Source organism: Pomacea canaliculata, linkage group LG8, assembly GCF_003073045.1.
Source record: "Pomacea canaliculata isolate SZHN2017 linkage group LG8, ASM307304v1, whole genome shotgun sequence".
NCBI lineage: Eukaryota > Metazoa > Mollusca > Gastropoda > Architaenioglossa > Ampullariidae > Pomacea > Pomacea canaliculata.
This window is the reverse complement of record NC_037597.1, coordinates 19,123,547-19,145,304: the sequence shown is the minus strand read 5'-3', so window position 1 is coordinate 19,145,304 and position 21,758 is coordinate 19,123,547. Positions and strand designations below refer to the sequence as shown.

Below are 21,758 nucleotides of genomic sequence, written 5' to 3'. Positions count from 1 at the left end.
AAAAAGCGAAATTTCTCAATCAATTAATTTATGCAGTTAATTAAAAAAAAACAACTAAAAGGTTGCAAGACGACACAGCGAACATCCTGATATTTCCAGAGGAGCCAAAAGCCAATAAAGTAGATCAATTGAAGAGAGTCGCTTACAAAGAGGCTCAAAGCGTCTTTTAATCGGTATTTTGCAAGCCCAGTTAGCGCCATATCTTCCCGTGATGGCCTCTAACCCCAGAGGGAGATAACTGAAATCCGGCAGACGATATTTGCGTGTAACGGCGTGGTTAACACTTTGGAACCGGTCCTTTCCGCTGTTTGCACCCGTCTGCAATTCACTTTAGCGCCACCCCGCGAGAGGCGACGCTGACCCAAGGGCTTTAACTCAGAATGTGAACTGAGGAAAAAAAGATTTCGCTCCACTGGCTCGGCAATCGCCCAGATAACTTATATGTCGCATTAGCTAATTGGCTGTCCGACGATGGAGATACAGAGCGCGAGACTAGAAAGTGAGACTCGAGGAACAGACAGGCAGACAGACAGAGAAAGAAACTGTTAGATAGATAAAAAGAAAAATAGATAGATAGAACAGGGTTTGGTCAGTAACAGGCAGGGCAGTAACATATCAACAATAATTCAGAAATAATTTTTTTGTTTGTTTGTATATCTTTGTGTTTCTTCGATGTGTTGGACTTCAAACCTGAAACAGTGGCAGGACTGTACCGGAAGAGGTCTGGAGGTCTTCAGGTCTTCAAGATGCTCGTTTGGAGTGTAACCATGGGTTGAATGTAGAGCAACTTTCGTGGCATCCGTAGTTTTGTGTATGCGAGGTCTGCAGCTTTTTAATTTTTATAAAAGGGTTTGTTCATCCAAGCAGAAAATCTTGCAATCTTTCTCAATAAATACTGCTGCTGTATTTTTAGATTAATGAATGAATTAAATTCTTCATTATTGTTGTTGACATTTTGTGTTTTGATAGAAACCCACGGGTGACTTTGCAACTAGTCTTTAAGTTCCGAGTGAGGTGCTATGCAGCTAACCCCAGAACACTTACGATATATAATCTAAAGTATGAGAAGTTATATTTAAATTAATTATTAATAAAGTTAACATCAGTTCATAATTTTGACCTGCGCTTGTGTCAAAGTATGAGAAGTGAAAAGAAAAAGTGAAATTGGAGTAGAAATAGATGTATGAGAGCATGGAGTGATGGAGAGACAAACAACAACAAAAGACAAGTAACCGGTAGGTTGGTATCTTCACATCATGGTTATGTAAACAAGTGAATTCTGTGTACAAACAACATACAGAAGAGAAGCCCACAGTCAGGAATAAAGATCACAACTTGGTATTCATTTTTTAATTGTCTTGAACGTCTCACCAATTTCGTATGTGTTGCAATATTGCAGCGACAGGACCACACTAGCAATGTTGCAACAGCAAACAATATCAACTGGTAAACAATAACATTTGTAAACATGTACCTACTGCTTCGTAGCTGCAACGCTCAGACCAGACATTCTCACATCCTTGGGTTCTCATCCCTTTTTCAGCTTGATCTCTTGATACATCTCGATGCCTGATGTAAAACTACTTTTTTTACAATTATACAATTAATTATGCTAATGGCAAGAGAATACTGAACAGACACGAGACAGAGACACGAAGAGCTCCCATCATATAAGAAACAAAATCAAATGAAAATGCTGCCCGCAGTTTGTTTAGAAACCAATGTTAAAAAATGTTTCACGTATTGCACAAGCACAATGATCATTAACCTCGAGAAGGTATTGGTGGCAAGCTAATTAGCCACCCCGGGTATCAGCTTCGCCTCCGTCTGATGAGCAGCATGGACAGATAACTTTTTTTTGGTACGGGCTTTGTCTTCTCAACTTGCCTTGCATGTCGGAAGCTGAGTGGGTGGAGTCGTCTCGTCAACGACGACGATGTCAGTTTTCATTATGACGAGTCTGTCAAGGGCAGCAACTCCATTTTGAAAGGTAATTGTCTGCTCTTTGAGAGAATTTCGCATCTTGACTTGTCCTCTCATTTTAACCCCCCAAATGTATTTATTTATGTGTGTATTTATTTATAGCTGAAAAGGTTATCGTGAAGTCTTAGATATTTTCATTTTTTAAAATGTAATTCTTTCCTTCTCTTTTTTTTTTTCCACCTGATTTTCTAACAGACGATTTAAATAATACTATCTCAGGTGATTGAGGCCTGATACTTCAGTAGCTTTATGCGTCAGTAGCTGCATGATTAATGCAAAATAGTCAATTAAAATATACTTAAAATGGGCAGTCGATAAAATAATAAAATAAATAATAATAAAATGATAATCAAGATGATGATAATAATATCCACTGAAGATGAAATGGCGTCTGTGGCTGCAAGAATACTAATCTGGACGAAATGTGAAACACATTCAAAAATCACCCACGGAGAACACTTGGGGAAAACAAAACAGACAAGTGCACTTAAAATTCGGTGATCATGTGCATAAGTGTGCAAAATTTCACATGTACATCAAAATTTGTAACATTGTTCAAACATGGTAACTTAGTAACTTCAGAGTGAAGAGTTTTTAAATAAGGGAGGTACTAAGGCAAAATTAGGCAAAATGTATGGCGACTAAACACAAAGTTCACCATGTCAGTGGCTGCCCACCCCTCCCCTCATCTCCCCCACTCCCCCCATACCCCACACCCGGTGTTGAGAAAATCCAGCTGACGACTGCATAGACCCTTCAGGTGAAATGACTGAATGACTGACAACTGGGACAAAAATGGCTTCTGCGTGATGATCAAAGGATGCCCTTGCTGTTCGCTTGCACAAAATGTGAAAGAGGCGAAGTTACCGTGCGGAAAATGCAAATGGAGGAAACAGTATGGCGCGCGTGCGAGGCATATCCCAGCATGCACGCTGACGACCGTGAGCGTGTTCCACGAACACACCCCGGGGAGGACACGGCGACTGCCCCAGGATGTGGAGTATCGTGCAGAGCCTGGGATATGGCCAGCTTGGTACACAGCCCAGAATACTACTGTATGTACATCCCGTAGGGCTGCCTATTATCCCTAACACGGGGGGCATTCATCGTCCTACATCGTCCCACAGACATCGCAGACGAATGCAACCAAGAACCGCTGTGAAGGCAAATAATAATATCTACTGTTCGTCTGTCCATTTTAAGACAGCTGAGATAAAGGTTCACTGTAAACAAGCTCAGGCGCTTACAATATACAGTCCAAGATTACAGTCCACCTCATCAAAGTCCGCATGTAAACATTGCATTTCTTTGACCTCAGAGGTCAGGGATGATGAACAGACTGATGTAGTGTCGTTCACCTTTCAGCAAGAAGTTCGGAACCTGTTTGTAGCACCCAAAGCCCAGACAGTTGAGAATGGTGGTTCTTCTGCTGCAGAGGAAAAGCACAAGGACAGAATGGTCTGAAGTACACCTTGACAGAAAAGAAAAAGGAAAAGGAAAGAAAGAAAAGAACAAAAGATGGAAAGTAATTAGGAAGCGCCTAGACGTGACACGCGCACTGAACTATACAGAAGCAGTCATGCAATGCATCATAACATTATTTGTATACGCTTACATACACCTCAGCCTACAATATTTCTCCATACATCGAGAAACAAGTTTTAAAAAACCCCGAAGAATTGTTAACAAAAGATGATCATCGTGCACTGCGATAACCTATCACTTCAAAACAAGGCTCGTGTGGCAGGTACAAGGAGGTGAGTTGTGTGGCCACAATGTTTTTGTTGCCTTTACTGATCTCATCATCATCACCATCCTGGTTTGCCATTTACGACACTACTAGAAGGATGGGTAGTCTCAAAATGCTACTCCCTCTATAAAATGAAAGGCAAATCGTGATCCACAGTGTAAACTCCAGTTTTAGTTGATCTTAATTTCACTTACATGTGTAATTGCCAGTTGAGCAAGCTACTCAGCAACTAATTACGATCAGCCGCTGTGTATATGACTGCTGAGTACAACTGTGGTCAACAAAGATAAATTGTACTTCATGGGACATCTTGGTGTTTCTGAGCTTACCAGAAACTCTCATCATTGAAGTTTTGTGAAATCAGGTGCACGTTAATGCCTCTTGCAGTCACCCCACACCTGTACACAATTGTCATTAAATAGCGAGTCACCTGCAAGGTAGCTGCAAAGATGGTCATGTTACACTTTGTTCCTTCTCACCTGTAGAGTGTATCATAAATACTTTTGTAACACGCGTGGGGCACCATACCCCGATACCCATGTTTGTGGGTTTTGCAGGGTATGATTGGTGTATCGGGTGTTCTTACGATACACAGGTACATCCTGGCTGCTTGTCTTCTGCTGATCGTGAAAATATTCTCTCATGGGACTTGAGGGTCATGCAGTCAATTGGCTGTTTTGCCAATAGTTGACTAAAATGAGCTTAACAAATCAGTTTTAAGCTCGCTGACCTGTTCTGACATTGAAATCTCAATGTTTCCCACAGTAAACCAGAGGATAACAATGTGGCGCTTCATTTTTCGGTCTGAGCAGCTCTCCTCATCTCTTCGACTTTGAGTAAAACAATCATACACAGATTCACTTTTCAGGTGGTGCTATGATAAAATCCGATTCAGTCTGGATCTGAGTAATCAAAGAAAAAAATTATTATCCATTGTGTTGTATAATCTTACAGGAGAGAAAGTCAGCATGCAAAGTTTAAGTTCCCCTGAAGCCATTCCCCAACACAAGTATTTCTATAGAAACAAAAAAAGTATATTGCCCTAACTCAACACGTGAGCATGGACCCAAAGGTTTCAATGTTCGAATCTTTCCTCCGCAGGGTCGTGGCAAGGATGAAAGATCATTCGGCACACGAGCAAGATCTTCTCACTATGACAGTAAGTTCTCAGACCTCTCCCCTGACACCAAAAGCACGACAGCAAACCAATCACAGACACCACCTGCACAGAGTTACAGTCTGTCCTTCAGCTTATTCAGTCTTAATCCCGTTCGGGTTAGTCTTCAGCAAAATTCTCCAGGCTCTCACCCTATACAACTGTTTTTCCCAACTTCTTACTTCGCCACTGAGTTTGCAGGTTTGGAGTAAAGAATCGGTTTTGTATAAATCTCTTTCAATATATTTGAAAAGCAAGAACCATTTTTTTCTTTAGTCTCCAGACCTTTTTTAAAAAATTTCATTGCAGTCGTATACGTCGGCAAAAAACAAAGCCCCTCTCAGTCCCTTGTCCTTAGTCACACGTGACACAGGGAGCCCTACCTCAGGTTCCTGATAGGGACTGCTGAGGTAACTCGACTGAAGGACAATTGAAAGGGGTCTGGGATTTCAAATGGACTTGCCCAACGGGAGCTGGATGTAACACAGCTTGAAGTGAACAAAAACTTCAGGAAAGGCTCGGCGATGAGAACAGACGAGGCAGCAAGACGTGACATGCTTAACCATGTCGGAGACGATGTCCTTTACCTTGAAGAATGATCTGTGTGAGGTATGTCCACTGCATTTCCATGTCGCACAACCTTACTTCGTCTTTCTTCCCTTCAAAACGAAATACTCTTCGCTGCTTCTAGGAGCCCGAGTGCTTGTGTTAGTAGGTGGGAGCAAGAAAGGGAGGCGCAAGACCAGGAAAATCGCTGGCACCATCATGGAAGCCACATCCCAGGCTGCATCACTCAGCCACGTCCAGCAGGTCCATGCAAAGCGAGGCCAATCGCGATGTTTTTTTCTTTTTTTGCACTGATTTTTGCTTAGCATTCATGTATCGTTTTCTGATTTATCCCCTTTATTGTATACCGCGAAAAGACAGTACTTCAAATAGATAACCTGGTGGCAAGGTCTTGTCGAAGTTGCTGTAGCTGTGGGTGGTAAAGGTCTTCAGAGCGAACGTCGTAGGTTTTTTTTTGTGGGGGGTTGGTAGGGATGGATCTCTCCCTTCTGGTAATTCACGCTTTGTATTTTACTGTTCTAGACAGCTTGTGTGGTGTGTGGTGTTTGGTGTGTGTGTGTGTTAGTTTAAAATAATATTATTATAATTATCTATGATTAAAATAGCTTTGGTGTTTCAGTTAAGTTGAGGCTCCGGGCTAGGATTAGGGTCTTGGAGTAGTATTTTATTTTTTTGGACAAGACAGACTGATCGAAGGTAAGATTTGTTAATCTGGTTACTTGCGCATGCGTAGAACAAGTCAGTGCAAAAAAAAAAAAAAAAAAAAAAGGGGGGGGGTCATCGACCGCTGGACTAAATCCAGCCTCTGACTTTGCAAGGACAGGTGGGAGGGGAAGGAGAAATCTCCGGGGTCCGTCAAGTTTCCAGTCACTGGTGACCGCGTCCTTGGAGGTGAAGTCGAGGGCCTTCCAAAGCTGACGTCATGTCGAGGTCAGAGGACGCGTCTCTGTCTCCCGCCTCTCGCCCCGAGTCCTTGTTGAGGGCCTGCAAGACACGGGCGCTGTGTTCCTGCGCCTTGGCCCGCAGCGCTGCGATGCTCTCGGATTTGAACTCCTCGCGGCCCCTCGGCAGCTTGGCGTCGCCACTCTCGCTCAAAGACCCTTCCTCCTCGCTCATCTTTTTGGAGGCCTCGATGGACTTTTTGTGCATACCTGCGACATGTGCAAGGTGTCAGTACGGTGCTGGTGGCATGTAGAAGGTGTAAGTGTGATGCCTATGAAATATGCGCGGTGTCCGCCTTTAATATGTACAAGTCACCAGACGGTGTAAAATGGGAAAGGTAGGTATGATGCCTGTGAAATGTGAGAGGTTTCAGAATGTATAAAAGGGAACTGTGCAGTCTTATAGTTGCAGCGAACATTTACATAGTGTTTTATTTTCGAAGCGAGGTTCAAAGAGTTTTACGTACAGGTGCACAAGAACACACTTTGTCAGGGAAGGTAACAAATGACATTTCTTACACGAACACGCAAACAACACTTCCTACAAAAAATACACACACACACACACACACATACGCGCACGAACAAGATCATAACAAAAAACAGGAGTACCCGGTCAAAACCGCTGACGGTCAGCTCTGTAAACAGATTTTTTTACATACAATGAGAGGTATATCGGAACTAAGATACGAACCCACATCACTCGATTTTTCACTGTCGTGGTGACAAGTTGTGTGCACGCCTGCGCATAAATAGCGACTATGCTCACAAGTAGGATTTTGTTTGTTGCTCGTTTTAAAAAGAAAGCACTAGAAAGAAAAGAGATATAAAGGGAAATCACCTAGCAGCCATGGTGCTGCAGAGTTCTCAATCCCATGCTCGGCACTCTTCAGAATGGATTCCGGAAGTGGCAGTGCGTGCCGCACCATGGCTCCGTAAAGTCCGTACTCCGCCATGATGCTACTCTTGCCCCACGTCTTCTCCGTCTTGCGCCACTTCGCCCGACGGTTCTGGAACCACACCTGCAACACCACAAGAAAATGGACTTACATCTTCTTCACAGCATGCTTACCACATCACCGAGCAGTCAAAGCGCGTGCGTGCATTTAGCGCCCGTTTCAGCAGCTCCAAACGTACATTTGACGTTTCTATCCCTCACCCAACTTCGATCACCCTTCTTGCCCTTCCACCCCCTAGTCCCCTCGCGAACACCCCCTTTTGTTCGTGACCACGATGGTCGATATAAGCTGCTGGATGAATGCACCGATCATTTTATTAACACGGCCAGTGCTTCCAGATCGTTCTGATCGCCTCGTTGCGCAAAGACATTTCATTTGGCACCGCTACCCGAGTCACCGGCGCAATATTATTTCATGGTGGCTCGCCGAATGTCTGCGCGAGTCTGTGCTGGGATGGAGGGCGATTTTCTGTGGTTTGTATAATAAGTACGGTTCTGAAAATGATATTTCGTGATACAACTGTACCAGAAAGGAGAACAGGAATTATAAGAAGGAAAAAAAAATAAATTTTTAAAATAATATTATTATAATTATTCTAATAATATATTCCACCAGTTGCTGCTGGTGCTGATGAAAATTGATAACTTGTCCCTGTACGAGATGGAAACCATACATTTAAGAAGCATTCGCAAGCATACAACGACAGACAGACAGACATAAACAATGATGAATACACTCCATTCAAACATGAAATTAAGGAATAAGTGGGGTGCAAACACTGTTTTCCTAGTGATTACGTAAATATTTTTATGTAAGATACTATTTCCCCCAATCTGCATGAATACTTTTCCCGTCGTCCCCACGCCGTATAAGCATTAGAAAGAGGTCTCAATCGTGAATTTTAACGATATGTCAAATCAGCATATGTCCCAGCTTTCTCATTGGCTCAAGTCTTGGCCTCATTTCCATGGTGGCCTCTTATAGAGCATATTGTAAAGTACAAAACACTGAGGAAACACGTTTGCGAAACACGCGAGAAAACAAAGCTGTTTCAGAAACATGTTTCAAAAAAATCGCTTTTTCGCTGAGGCACGTGTAGTGTCACCATCAGCCTACGTATGTCTTGTCATTTGTGAATCAACGCCATTTTTTAGTTGTTGTTTGTTTGGTTTGTTTTTTGTTTGTTTGTTTTTTTTTTTTTTTTTGTCAAGAACAATCCGAGCCTTACGGTACCCCAGCCTCGTAGCCGGACATACCAATTTCACGCGGCAGCCTTACGAACACAAATGATTCAGAGGTGAGCGATCATTTCATCTCGCAAATATCTAATTGTAAACCGGTTCCCTGCCAGCCAGCGCGTGCGCTCAATAGCATGCATGCTGATGGAGGTCAGAGGTCACGGCACGTGGATGACGACGGACCAATTACAGAGCTAATAGGCTTCGATCCGGCGCTTGCGTCCTGCGCCTAAAATTTGAGCCAAAAGCTAAAGGGAGGGACAGGGAGGACTGTACCGGGCGCCTGGTGATAGAGCGCTTATGATGAATTGCGTGATTCCGCTCTGTGACAGCCCTATCACAGGAAAAAATGTAGTTGTCTTTTATAAATGAAGGTAATAAAGTGAGATTGAGGCGCTGGAGATGATAGATGCATCGACCGCTCTGTCATTTCTCTTCACTTAGCTTGTTAAGTAAATGTGGGCCAGTGATGTGGGCTGAAGGAGAGTTTTTGAAACCGCCATCAGCAATTAGCGAGAGAGGAATTCTTGATGGAAGGTTTTTTTTTTGTAATAAATGTAATTACCTGGCTTTTGTAAGTAAGTACAGAAGCGGGTTGTAGATGAAGCTGAGCATGTTTTATTGAAACATCAATGAGGTACTCATTTTACGTGAGTTGACTGTCGGTTGTTGTTGTCTGAACTCAGAGAACGACCGGCTACCCGCTCGACTGACCGAGAGCGGTGTACATGAAGCTTGTATACAGCTTGTATGCAGTGATCCAGTAGCATTGCTCATGTGTTGGATAGATTGTTAGTGAACACTACCCCTCCCTCATCTCTAATTCTCCCTCACACACAGTGAGTTGCAATGGTAGGAGTTCCTAGATCCTGATTGCTTTGCAAGCCACACGCCTCAGTGACCATCTTCTTGCTTGTCTGCTGAAGTTGCCTGCAGACCTCTACTCAATACACCATCTACTAAATAAAAATCTGGTCCCCCTCTCCGCTCCATAAAAGTGCAAGAAATGAGTATTCCCCCGCCCTTCTCTTTAACCATTGTTCCATTTTTCGGCTGGTCTCATCGCAGACTAGTCTTAAACATCAAATACACGTTTGTACTGTTAAAAAAATTGTTTTCAATGTTGAATGTTCAGTACTCTTCTGCTACAATAGGTTTGATTTCTTGAGAAGTAATTCTGATGCTATTCCATGTTTTGTCAAATTATCAGAATTCCCTGATACTCCCCTTGATAGTCCGTGTTGTACCACAGCTACAATCACTGGATGTAACCCCAACAGTCAGTTCGCAGACCCTTGCTTTCCCTGGTGTCGTAGTTACCAAGCGAGGATAAGTCGTTGCGCTGGGGCAACATGGGAAACTTAAGGACAATCGTCTCGTTTCCGAAGTTAGAAGTCAGTGTCCAGACACCACAAATGTTCTACTACTGCTGTAGATGTTATAAAGCGGTGGCAAAGACACTCAGTGTTGAAAAAAATACGTAGAGTCCACTCGGGGTCTGAACTTCATCACATTGTAATTACGAAAACAAAACGTTTTGCCTTTAGTTCCCCATTTTACCCTGGGAGTAAAAGCCCCTCGCTTCATGACTACGGCCCCAGGGGACGACCCTGTGTTGATGGTGCGTTGAGTCTAAGATTGTTTTGTGACAATCATACCCCAGTTCATGACCACCGGATTCTTTCTCCAGCCTCTCTCTGAGCATCCTCCTCCTCTCCCCTGCTCAACTTGCTGCACACCCGCTGCAGGCGACGGCAGAAAAACGAATGAAAGGGGGAGTAATCAATGTTACCCCCACCCAGTCAGAGCCTACACTAGGGCGGGGCCAAGAGGAGCGCTGGTGCCAGACAGGCAGCCAATCAGCAGCTAGGGCTCCGCCCACCAGCTGCCACGCTCTGACTGCAGAGCTGTTCGATCAAAGGGAGAGAAATCTTTTTAAGCAGTTGTTCGGCGTGGTCAGTAATTCCATCCCCTGAAACAATTTTGAATTCCTTGCTCCAAGCACTCCCTGTTATACATTTAAAAAAAAAGAAAGAAGAAGAAGAAAAAAGACAGTGACTGTATGATAGTTTAGCCACAGAGAGAGAAAGAAAAGTAAAAGCTCTGATAATTTCCCTCGCATGTAGGCAATCGCCAAATTAAAACAAAAATAAAAAAGGTTAATGTAATGTAGTTTACAAAACTGCTTTTTCGTGAATGCCCGGAATATTAATTAATTAATTTTTAATTAATTTGATAAATTAATTTAAAAGAAAAACAACCTTGTTTTTTTACCACTTTCAGCTCCTTCTGTCTGTTCAGATTTACTACAACTGAATTACTGACCATTTGCAGTGTTCTCCACTTCACGCTTCCAGCGTTCTCACCCAAACCTTTTTAAGTGTTCTCATCTCCTGGTAATAAACGATAACCCAACTTGTACCCATCAAAGTCATCGTTTGATCCCGACTGCCATGGCTGATGCACTCACACACCGACCCCAGCTTTCTCCCCAACCTCCCCTGACATGACAAGGACTTGTGCCAGCATCACTGACACCACACGTAGCTGTTGTACAAACAACAGGTGTGAACGGTCATTTGGCCAGCTCTGACACGTACACGGCTTGCGTGGACACTTTACTCTGGGGCACGACAGCCGGGGTCAAACGATGACCTCCATGGGTGCGCAGTGGGTTATCATCAATCCCTAGCTGCTGGAAAGACTACAAAAGTTCAGCAAGTCAGTTGTGGTGCAACAAATCTATTAAGTATATAATTATCTCAGTCAAAACCAATCTGTATATCTCAACGCCATTTTAACTCGCTTCCCTATCTCGTCTGTTAAACATGTACGTGTTTAGTTTCGAAGATTTCATTCATATTTACATTTCGCTTCAGGTGCTCTCTTTTGTCTGCTTCTCTTTCTCTCTATATATATAAAATGTGTCTACATGCGAAATATATTTAATATATATTTAAATCTTATTTATTCGCTATATTTACATGGTCGCGCCTGCTTTTATATTATCTGTTCTGGCTCTTGACATTATTACAGTTAGCTGTAGTAGTCACGTGATTGTTTGTATGTGCGTTGTTCTCTTGTCTTATGCTCCAGATCGTGATCTCTCTCCTCGCATTTTGTGGAGCGCACGAGTTGGAGTGTGTGTGTGTGTACATAGGTGTCGATGTTTGTGTTCTACACCCTGAATACAATACGCTTCAAGCGGCCGAGGCAACCCCGGCCAGGGGAAGCCACTCCGGCCCCATGCAGCTAATTTTCGCGATGACTCTCAAGATATTTAAAGAATACTTTCACTCGCCTCCGATGGGGGAGTGGGGATCGCTTGCTAAATTGGCTCAAATGTCGAATGAAAATATATGCGCCGGGGGGAAAAAACAAAATCTCTCAGACTAATAAGACAGCGCCACCGGAAGGTAAACGGCAAGGGGCATTTACTCTCAAAACAGACGTAGACACGTGCTGCCAGCTTTAGGCCTGTCGTGTACGGAAGCACTTCAGCGGAAAGTCAACCCAGCCGCTCTACGATTTCCTGTCCATCCCATCCTCCATGTACATTTTTTTTTTTTTTTTTGCCCCTTCCTGATCTTCATTCTCATTTCTTTTCAGATAATCTCGGTTTTTTTTTTTGCCGGTTGTCCGAGATTAAACCCCTGAGGTGCGGTGCTCCGAACTGAAGGCGCTCCCTTCTGTGGCACCTGCAACTTGGCGCGAGGTTGAAAAATAAACTAATCGTGGACAGTCTGGTTATTTGCTTTGTTTGTCTGTATTCTTAGTTTGGTGGTAAACAGCACGGAAAGAACTCTGGGTTTTAGCGTGTATTCCAGGTTTGTAGACAAACTGCATTCGAGACAAGAAAGACAGGCAAAGGTTTTGCCACAACAGTCGGCTCAAGTCTGGAAAATTAGAACTGCGGCTTTTTGTTATTATTCTCTTATATACCCTAGTAGTTTAGTAAAAAAAAAATTATATCTATAGTTTATGTTTCAAGTGTGTGTGTGCGCTGGCTTGCTTGCTTGCTTCAGAGCGTCATTTCTTGAATATACAGACTGCAATGTTGCACTCGCGAACTTTAACCTTTGCCTAACGGATGTGGGTTGTTCTCTCACTTAAACTAACACTCACACACACACACACACAGACAACACATGAGCGCGCTCTCGCGTGCAGACACGCATGCACTCTAATAAGGGTTTCTATATTTTGCAACCTACAATTTAAAAAAAATTGATGAAAAACAAGATCACAACTGGGCATTAGGTCTCGGAGTTTAATTAGAGCCAGACAGAATAAACTCAGAAGCATCCATTGATTCCGTGCAGAAGAAGAGAAAACCGTGCAAAAAAACTTGGCATCAATGTCGGTGTTTTTGTACCTTGTCCTTCTTATTGGCAGCTTAACCCTTTCCTTTCCACAGCCTTGAATGCACAATACGAGGCAAGAGGTGACTGATCGACCAGCCTCCAGCATCGCCAGCAAAAGGTTAAAAATAAATCCCAGACAACATAATATTAGCATGCAATGATAAAAACTACTTTCCATTGCTAAAGGTAAGAGATCATAGCCCCACCCCTATCATACACAGACACACCTTTTTTTCTCCCTTCAAACCATATTCTACCCGGTATCCTCTGCAGATCCATAGTAGGTGATTTTCAAATATTACATTTCACAGCCATCGCTCGCGGCTTCTGCCTTGTAATGTCAGCTGAATTTTGCGTGGAAAGAGAGCTTTGTGGGAAAATTATTGACTGCAAAATTTCGCACTTTTTGCAAAAGCATTTCTGTAATCCCTCAATGGTGCCATCTTCGTAATCTTTCCTTCCTGCGTCTCGAAGCTAATTTGTTCTTTAGTTCTCTCTGTCCTTCTCCACACTTACTGATTATTACCAACACTCCTCAATTTTCATCTGCATTCGTCATTTATCTGTATTGTCAGTCTTTATCTGTATTCATCGTTGCCAATCTACAAGTGCCTTGGCCTTTTTTTAATGTTTATTTAAAAACCTCGAGAAGCATTATCTCACATGCTTTACTCGACAATCTCATTGGCCGCTGTCCAAGCAAAATTTTTATTTTCTTCTTCAGTCCCTCTCCCTTCTTAAAAGGAAGCTTCTGCTACTGTTTGTCGACTTTTATCCCACACTTTTTCTGGTTTTTCATCAGAGATATTTAGAAAGAGGTCAACAGTACAGACATCAGAACGGTACATGGATTTTACGTTGTCAAGGCTACAACCAATAGGAAAAAGCTAGGACCATATGCTAATTAGGTACACTAACGTGACGTCACAAGTTTAACCTCTTTCTGAAGATGTTTGCAAGCATGTATCTCAAGAACGGACATGGAAGGAGAGGTGGTTGGGATAAAAGTGTCGATCAGATTGTGCAAAGTAGCATCTTGCAGTGAGTTTTGCCTGATCGTTAGAAAGAAAACAAATGCACCGCAGTAGACCCAAAGACTGCGCCAGCTAAATCAATTCTCGCGCATGCGCATCTGAGGTGCACGGTGAGCGAAGGCTTCGAACAGTCTTATCGACAGACTACGCTTCGTAAGCTCTACACCAGTGAACACTCAGACATTCATAAGAACAAAAAATAAAAAGACAGAAGGTGTAAGTACAGAAAGAAGGTCATGTTGGCAGAACACCATCGACCCCCAGCAGCCAGCGACACCCTCGACAGACACCGAGAAAAGGGCGATAACCCTTCTCACAGCATTTGGTATCATTTACAGCATTCTCACTACGTCTGATGAAAACTGCTGCACCCCATCCTCTTTGTCATACTCATCGTCATCATTGACATTGTCGTCATCGATCATCGCGCCATCACTACCAATGCAAATCGTGAACTTTACCTGTATTCTGTCCTCCGGCAGGTCGATCTTGAGGGCCAGCAGCTCCCGCGCATACAAGTCTGGGTAGTGGGCATCCTTAAAGGCTTTCTCCAGCTCCTCCAGTTGGTAACTCGTGAAGATGGTCCTGAGGTAGAAAGTAAGGCATGTTAAACACTTACACCCTGGATGACAGGTATTTACACCCTGGATGACAGGTATTTACACCCTCGATGAAAGGTATTTACGTAGTGGATGATGGTCATCGACACACTAAATGTCTGAAATTTGGATGACGGACATTTCATGCATTTGATAAAGAATACTTTATTTGAAGGCCATGATGTCTGGATAAGACCAATCTTTCTGTGGAGACCTACCCGGATAGCAACACTACTCCTCCCCTCCTCCCCTTCAAGACTCGCCCGTTACACCTGTCTCACGCACCTGTGTCGGCGCCGTTTTTTCTGCTTGCGACCGGAACCAGCTGTCTCGTTAATCTTGTCAGCGTGAAGGCAGGGCTGCGTGGGAACTGTAACACATACAAACATGTCTGTAGGACTGCGATACACCGGGAACACTTCTGTGGGAATGATTGTCACACATGAACAGAAAATGAATGTAGCAGTAATAATGTTGTCACGCAAGAGGAACATGTAAGACTGACTTTGTCACAGGAGGAATGCGTCTGTAGGAACGACTGTGACAAATGAAGAATACGACTGTGACGCATGAGGAACATATCTAGGAATAACAGATATGAGAAACACTTGTGGCTGTCCTACAAGACAAACACATCTGTAGGAATGACTATGACAAATAAAGAATGTATACTTAGGAATGTGTGATACTTATATATACACGTGACAAATGAGGAACACATGTGTAAGACTGACTGTCATAAGAGGAACATATCTGTAGGAATGAATGTGATATATAAGTAATATATATTTAGTAATGACCGTTACACACGAAGAACACATGTGTGGAAATGATTGTGAGACAGGAAGAACACGTGTGTAAAATCACTTTGACACACGAGATACATGTGTAACAATGACTGACACACGAGGAACACGCCTATATGATTAACTTTGACACAAGACAAACAGTTTTCACTAAAATCCATTAGGAACATATCTGTGGAAACCAACAGGATGCATTAGGAACAAGTTTGTAAAAACAAAAACTAGGATAAATGAGAAACACGTGTGAAGGAATAACCGCGACACACATGTTACAGTCTGTGGACCTGCGATGATATTGATGCCGATGACGACAATGAAGAATCTATAGTGACAATAATAGTATTACCTTTAAGGACTAATCAGAAAAGAGGTCAGGTGTAGTGTTGGGTAGGCAACAAGTGTACCGACATTCATTCAAAACTATCCTTTGTCACCCACGCTATGTATTCAAGGTAACTCAACACAATATTTTGTCTGTAGTTATACATTCATTTAAACAAACAAACAAACAAACAATTCACGTGAAAGCGAGGAGAAACAAGGCATTGACGTGTATTAAGTGAAATAAAAACAGCGATGTATCATATTTTTTCAACCGCTGATCAACATCATCCCGGTCAGCCACTCAATATGCAATGAAACAATGTTCAAACCAAAAAACTAAAACAGACTCTCATCTTTCCCGCCATTTCTCTAAGAAGTTCATAAGGACTATTGCATCCATCACAACACATAATAACACACAGGAGGCGTTTGGCAGGCTCTGCCCTGGGTACTGTCGGACTAGCTGTTGTCGCACCTGTCCTTCCAGCCGGGTGACGTCACAATTGTTTGTCTTCTTGCCTCTCATCCGGAATTAGCTATGCAATGGGTTGTTTACACCTGTGACAAGCCGCACCTCCCCCCTTTCCACCTGTTTTAACACAACTCGACAGGTGCTTTACAACTGACGCAGCACCTTTCTTCAACCAGTCCACCCCTCAGGTGTGTTTGTAGGTGCAGAATGATAAAGTGTGACAGCAGCACAACGGCAGCAACTGAGTTTGTTTACACAACAACGGTCTGTCCACGAACAGCACATACAGAAACTCACTTTCAAGTAAATAAATAATAGTAGGGGTAAAGAGTCCCATATGTTGGAAAGCAAAAGATTTACTTATCTACGCACATTTGGAGATACACAAACATGAACACACCTTCAAGGTAGGCATCGAAAGCATCTTCACACACGCGCGCTCACACGTACACGTCTACAAGGTGGATGGGGTAGTGGGTGGTGGACTGGAGTACCCGGAGAAAAGCCCTGATGGTCAACCTTGTTGTAAACAGGTATCTCATCCACAGATACGTGTATCGGAGCCGAGAATTCCAGCGTGGAAAACCCGAATCGTATCGTCGTGCTGACAGGTGCTTCGGCCACTAAGACACTAAGGTCAAAGTTCAGTTAGCGTGCGGTCAGCCATGCCATTCTTTCGTCTCCGAGGAAACGACAGTAAAAACATTCCTGGACAAACGCGATTCAGCAGCAGTCGTTGTCAAACACGACGCGAACGACGTCACTGGCTGAGCGAGGGGCATCAAACGTCACTGTCAACAGTGACGCATGAAACGTCACTGATTAACGCGATTCAACAAACGTGACTAGTCGAGCACAAGATATGGAAGTCACTGTAAAAAGTCAAACGTCACCCATCAAACATGATACAACACAAGTTTACAGCTCAAACATAACTTATTAAATTCTTACAGACTAACATCAAGAATAGCTCTTCCCTTGCATGAAAGCACCTGTCGAATCTCGTAGTAGAATTTTTTTTTTTTTTTTTTTTTTAGCCGAGAGTTTTGTTTCGCAGACCCCCGTGTTGACGAACTGTGCGAGGGTTCAGCTGCCTCGATGAGCTCTACCCGCCCCTGGACGGTTAGTTCCGGTGTGTAAAGAAGAAGGCGGACCCTGGTCCTCAAAGGTGTTTCAGCTTTTGTTGCTAATGACGCCCTCGTGGCCCCTGGTTACCGCTCCATCCCCCCGCTGTTTGGACACGCCCCCCGCTATTGCCCCCCTAAACATGTCTTTTTGTCACCTTGTTCGGCATCAGTGGAACCAATTGTCACCTCGTGGCAAAAGGAAGGAGGATCAACTATGAAGCACTCTGTCCACGAGAGCGCTGACGCACGGACCTGCTCCATCAGGGTCACCCATCCTTGCAACAATGACACATATTCCCCTATCCACACACACACAAGCCACCCACCCCGAGGTGAAAGTGAGGGCCACCCTTACAGTTCAGTCGGCGTAGAAAATGCAGTGTGCCATGTTTTCAATGAGATTTGTGCACCTCTCCCACCCTGGGCATTCCCACGTCAATTATTGCCCCCGATGCACCACGAACCCCGAGGGCTAACTGTCTTCTCTTCGCTTCACTGAACTTAAGCTGACTGTAGCGACTCCGGCCGTCCTCTCTCCATGCTCATCACCTTTGGATAGTACATCGCATTGGTTGTAGCTTTCTAGAAAAATCCCGAAATATTTCACTCAAAAATAGTAAATAATTCGCGATAAATGGCGGGAGTGAACGCAGCTCATACAAGTCTCGTCTGGCATCAAATATTCAAAACCAGTTCACTGGAGAAAATCGCCTCTGGTCTCGGGGATATATCACTATTTTATATATTCACTAAACTTGTAAGCTCTATGTTTTGACACAATAATGAAAGTATGATTATTTTTTGCAAAATTTAAATTCCTCATTGCACGAAGTCAAGTTAACCTTAAAAGAAAGAATGGAAATAAATAAATATTGGCTTGCTTCAAAATATTGTATATACACATAAAAGAGATCAGCAATAATTTTCGATGAAAAATAAAACAAAAATGTTCAGCAGAATAAATGTTTCTTAATAATATCTAGTTGGTACTTGGGACGATACACTAGACGATTGTTAGATGACAGGTGTTATGTCCGGTGCGATGAGGCGGAACACAATGGCACTGATTTCCTTCAGACACAACCACTCAAAAAGTAGCTGACTCCTCATTGAGGGATTATCTGTAATGAATCCTTGTGATCAATGTGTATAACTCGTAGTAATTCACTGTACGATAGACCGATGAGTGATTATTCAATCACTGTAAAATCACTTTAGGGTTATTCAAAATAAATAACATTGTGATGAATCAGTTGGTGATGTACACAACATACTGTTGCTATGATAAATATAACATTTGAGGGTTACTCCAATTCACGGTAATCAAATAAATCAAATGTTGATTACTCAAACCCGATCACTGGATCACAATCTCAGCTCGATCGCTTGCTGCTTGTTCTAATTAACCATCTGGACATTTTCACCTTTGCCCTTTGCCTACAAACGATTGAAAGATCTTCACAGATTTGGAAGATTAGAAAAGTCAGAAGGAAATACAGCTCAAAAATAATATTATGGGTAAAAGTTGTGGGGTTCAATTGAAAATCAAACAAAGGAAACTAAAAGTAATTGAATGACGATGTTTGCTCCCTCGATCAAAGGCTCGGTTTGACAGTTTGGTGATGACTGACAGCGCATGCGCACTCAGGATTACGCACGACGACTGGCGGCCAAGGGCACGCTACTCCACCCTCTCAGGCTCCATTACCCTTTCACGGACCCTCCATGACCCTCTTCACGTGGCTACCCCCAGGGGAAGTACGCCTCTTACCCCAGCCCTCCCGTCAGTTCTCTCCCCTGTCCAACCCCCTTCCGCCGGCCGCTAATTGTCTTCCTTGCGACATTGCCGCCACCTTCCCCCCGCCCCCTGTACGAGTCACAGAGCGAGGGGGGAGGGGTCAGACCCAGAGGGTGGGAGGACGGTGGGGTCAGCGCCAAGGGGTGGGAGGGCGGTACAGAAGAACATTAGTGGACAACCGGAGCACGTGACAGATGAGAAAGAAAGGGAGTTGAGGAGGAGGAGGAGGTTGAGGTTTGAGGGGTGGAGGGGTGGGGTGAGGAAGTGTGGTAGGGAAGGAGGCTGGAATGGCTTCTTAATGGGGTACTCGTGAATTTTGAAGACTTTTCACACTCCGGCTCTCACCCTCTCTAACCGGCAATCCAAATAATCTGAGGGTTTCCCTGTTAATTACCGACCCCCACCTTGTACTCCATCGGCTACCGACAAGGGAAGGGGCGGTGTAGGCGTTAGTCCCCCCTCCCCAACTCCCTCTCTTCTTCCACCTCCGCTGCTCCTCACTAGGTGGCGCCGCCGTCTACTGCGGTTCCATGGTCCTTTCTTAGCGATGGACCAAGCAGGGCATGCGTTTCTTCGCCCTTTCAAAAGCAAAAATTCTTTTTTCTGACCTTCTTTTTCTACTCCGACAGCGAGGGCGCTGGCCCGGCGGAACAATGGTCGTACAATAACTGCTAATGGCGATATCAAAGCGCCTAATTACGGGGGCTCGGCAGCTCTCCAGATTGCAGCGTTTAAATAAGCGGAACTAGGCTTGCTGTTGTCTGCACCACCACCAGGGTGGGCCACGCAGGGCCAGGGTGAGTCGGGCAGGGCCAAGAGGTCTTTATTTCTCATCCATACATGCCACATTTCTTCCATGACACAGATTCTTGCTTTCATGCACCCAGGTCGCTAAAGACTAGTTTGGATGTTGGCTGGGGTTCCCCACTCCATCTCCTCAGACTGCAGACTGTCAGTTCACCTACACACTTCTACAGGATAGGCAAGGGGCTACTGTGGACAGGGTGACCAAAGGCTACCACACATCCTACAGATGTTGCCTTCCCTCGTACTTCCAATCAAAACATTTCCCAAACCCACGGTCCACTTTGGAGCTGCCTGCTCAGAGAACGGGGAACTTTTGAACACAGGTCAGAAGAAGAGGAGAGAGAACTGATAATATACATTCCCCGCCTCTCTTTCCCTTCCTCCCACACGCACACACAACACTAACATACACACTCATCCCTTCCATTGGTTGCAGCACTGATGACATCACTGGCGATCGCTGATATTTTTCTCTGTTCGTGTGTGTTTGAAGGCCTTTATATCTCAAATGGAAAGGAAGTGATTTGTTCAAATTAGAAGAAATAGCATTGTTTTTAACAAACTGAATCCACTCGCATGAAGGAGGCTCGTGAAAGAGCAGCTCAAAAACACAAACCTACACTTCTGTGATCAAAAGGACAAAGGACATAGTTCTTGAGCCAGAACAGACAAATTAGTTCCTCTCATCTCCCCATCTCTTTCATACACAGTTTTTTTTAAGTTGTACTTGGAGGGCAGAGGCATACAACTGCCTCTTACGCTATTCAAGAGTTCGACAGAGAACATGGGGAAAGGTGAGGCGTGTGTGGTATCACAGGTATCACAGGTATCACAGGTATTACAGGTACCACAGGTGTCACAGCCGTGAGCCCCAACACGCATCTAGACTCGGCCTTGTCACCTGTCTAATGTGGGGTGTGGTACCCCGACAGGTCATGCGCATCTCCCTCCTCTCATGCCATCTTCGTGCACCCTTCAACTACATTCCTTCTCAACTATGACCTCTTACTGTCCTCTTCCCCCACTACCTCTCTCTGCCGATGATAACGACCACAGTCTGAACTTTGACCTCTATGAAGTACAGTAGCAATGGCCTTTTTTTTTTAATGTAAATTGTCTTTTTGTTGTTTTTTGTTTTGCTTTGTTCAGACATTTCGATGACATAAATAATAACAGACAGAGCACAGACCTCTGTAGTACATCAGGGTTTATAGAACAGTGGACTGAAGAACTTTCACCAACGGACAAATCTTTTAAACTTTCCTCAGCGTTGATTCCACGAGTCAGCTTTTCTGAAAGAACAAACCCCTTCTCTTTATCCATGTCTTTGAAGAATTAAGACGATTTCATGGTATACCCAGACGAGCAAATAAATAAATAAATGCACCAAGCGTAATTTAGAAGATGAATTTTATTATTTATTTGTTTGTTTGTTATTTTTCTCCTACAATGAACACGATTTTCTCTAAAGATACTTTTACTAATATTCAAATAGATTGAAATAAAATTAAATTCAAAGAAAGAAGAATATGCTTTGTTACCATTAGCCAAGTTTAGCAACAAATTTTATGGAATTTACAATGGTCTTGTTTATTTGGGTTTAACACGAATGCTGGATAGTCAAATGGTGTTAATTAGTGTTTTTCATCACGAGTTCTTACTAGGTTTAGTGAATAAACTTGAATTAACTTGAATGTAAACGTGAAATCTCACTCTCTTCTCTACGTGCACTGTATACGAATAAACTGTTTCAAATGTTTGAACTATTGTAAACTTTCACATACATCTATTTTGTTGAGACTAGTTGTTTTATTTACCTCAACTATACACACC

The 21,758-nt window shown here is 43.5% G+C and overlaps 1 protein-coding gene across 1 annotated transcript in view; it reads right to left on the bottom strand.

Moving 5' to 3' along the window:
• Window positions 1-5,232: 5,232 nt before the first annotated feature.
• LOC112571089 (visual system homeobox 1-like) overlaps window positions 5,233-21,758 on the bottom strand; it is a 37,407-nt gene continuing 20,881 nt past the window's right edge. The window contains exons 2-5 of the mRNA XM_025249899.1: window positions 14,877-14,961; window positions 14,454-14,577; window positions 7,239-7,419; window positions 5,233-6,607 (exon numbers count right to left, since the gene is read on the bottom strand). Of these exons, the coding sequence (XP_025105684.1) occupies window positions 6,324-6,607; window positions 7,239-7,419; window positions 14,454-14,577; window positions 14,877-14,961 (674 nt within the window). The 3' untranslated portion in view covers window positions 5,233-6,323. The remainder of the gene's footprint in view (window positions 6,608-7,238; window positions 7,420-14,453; window positions 14,578-14,876; window positions 14,962-21,758) is intronic.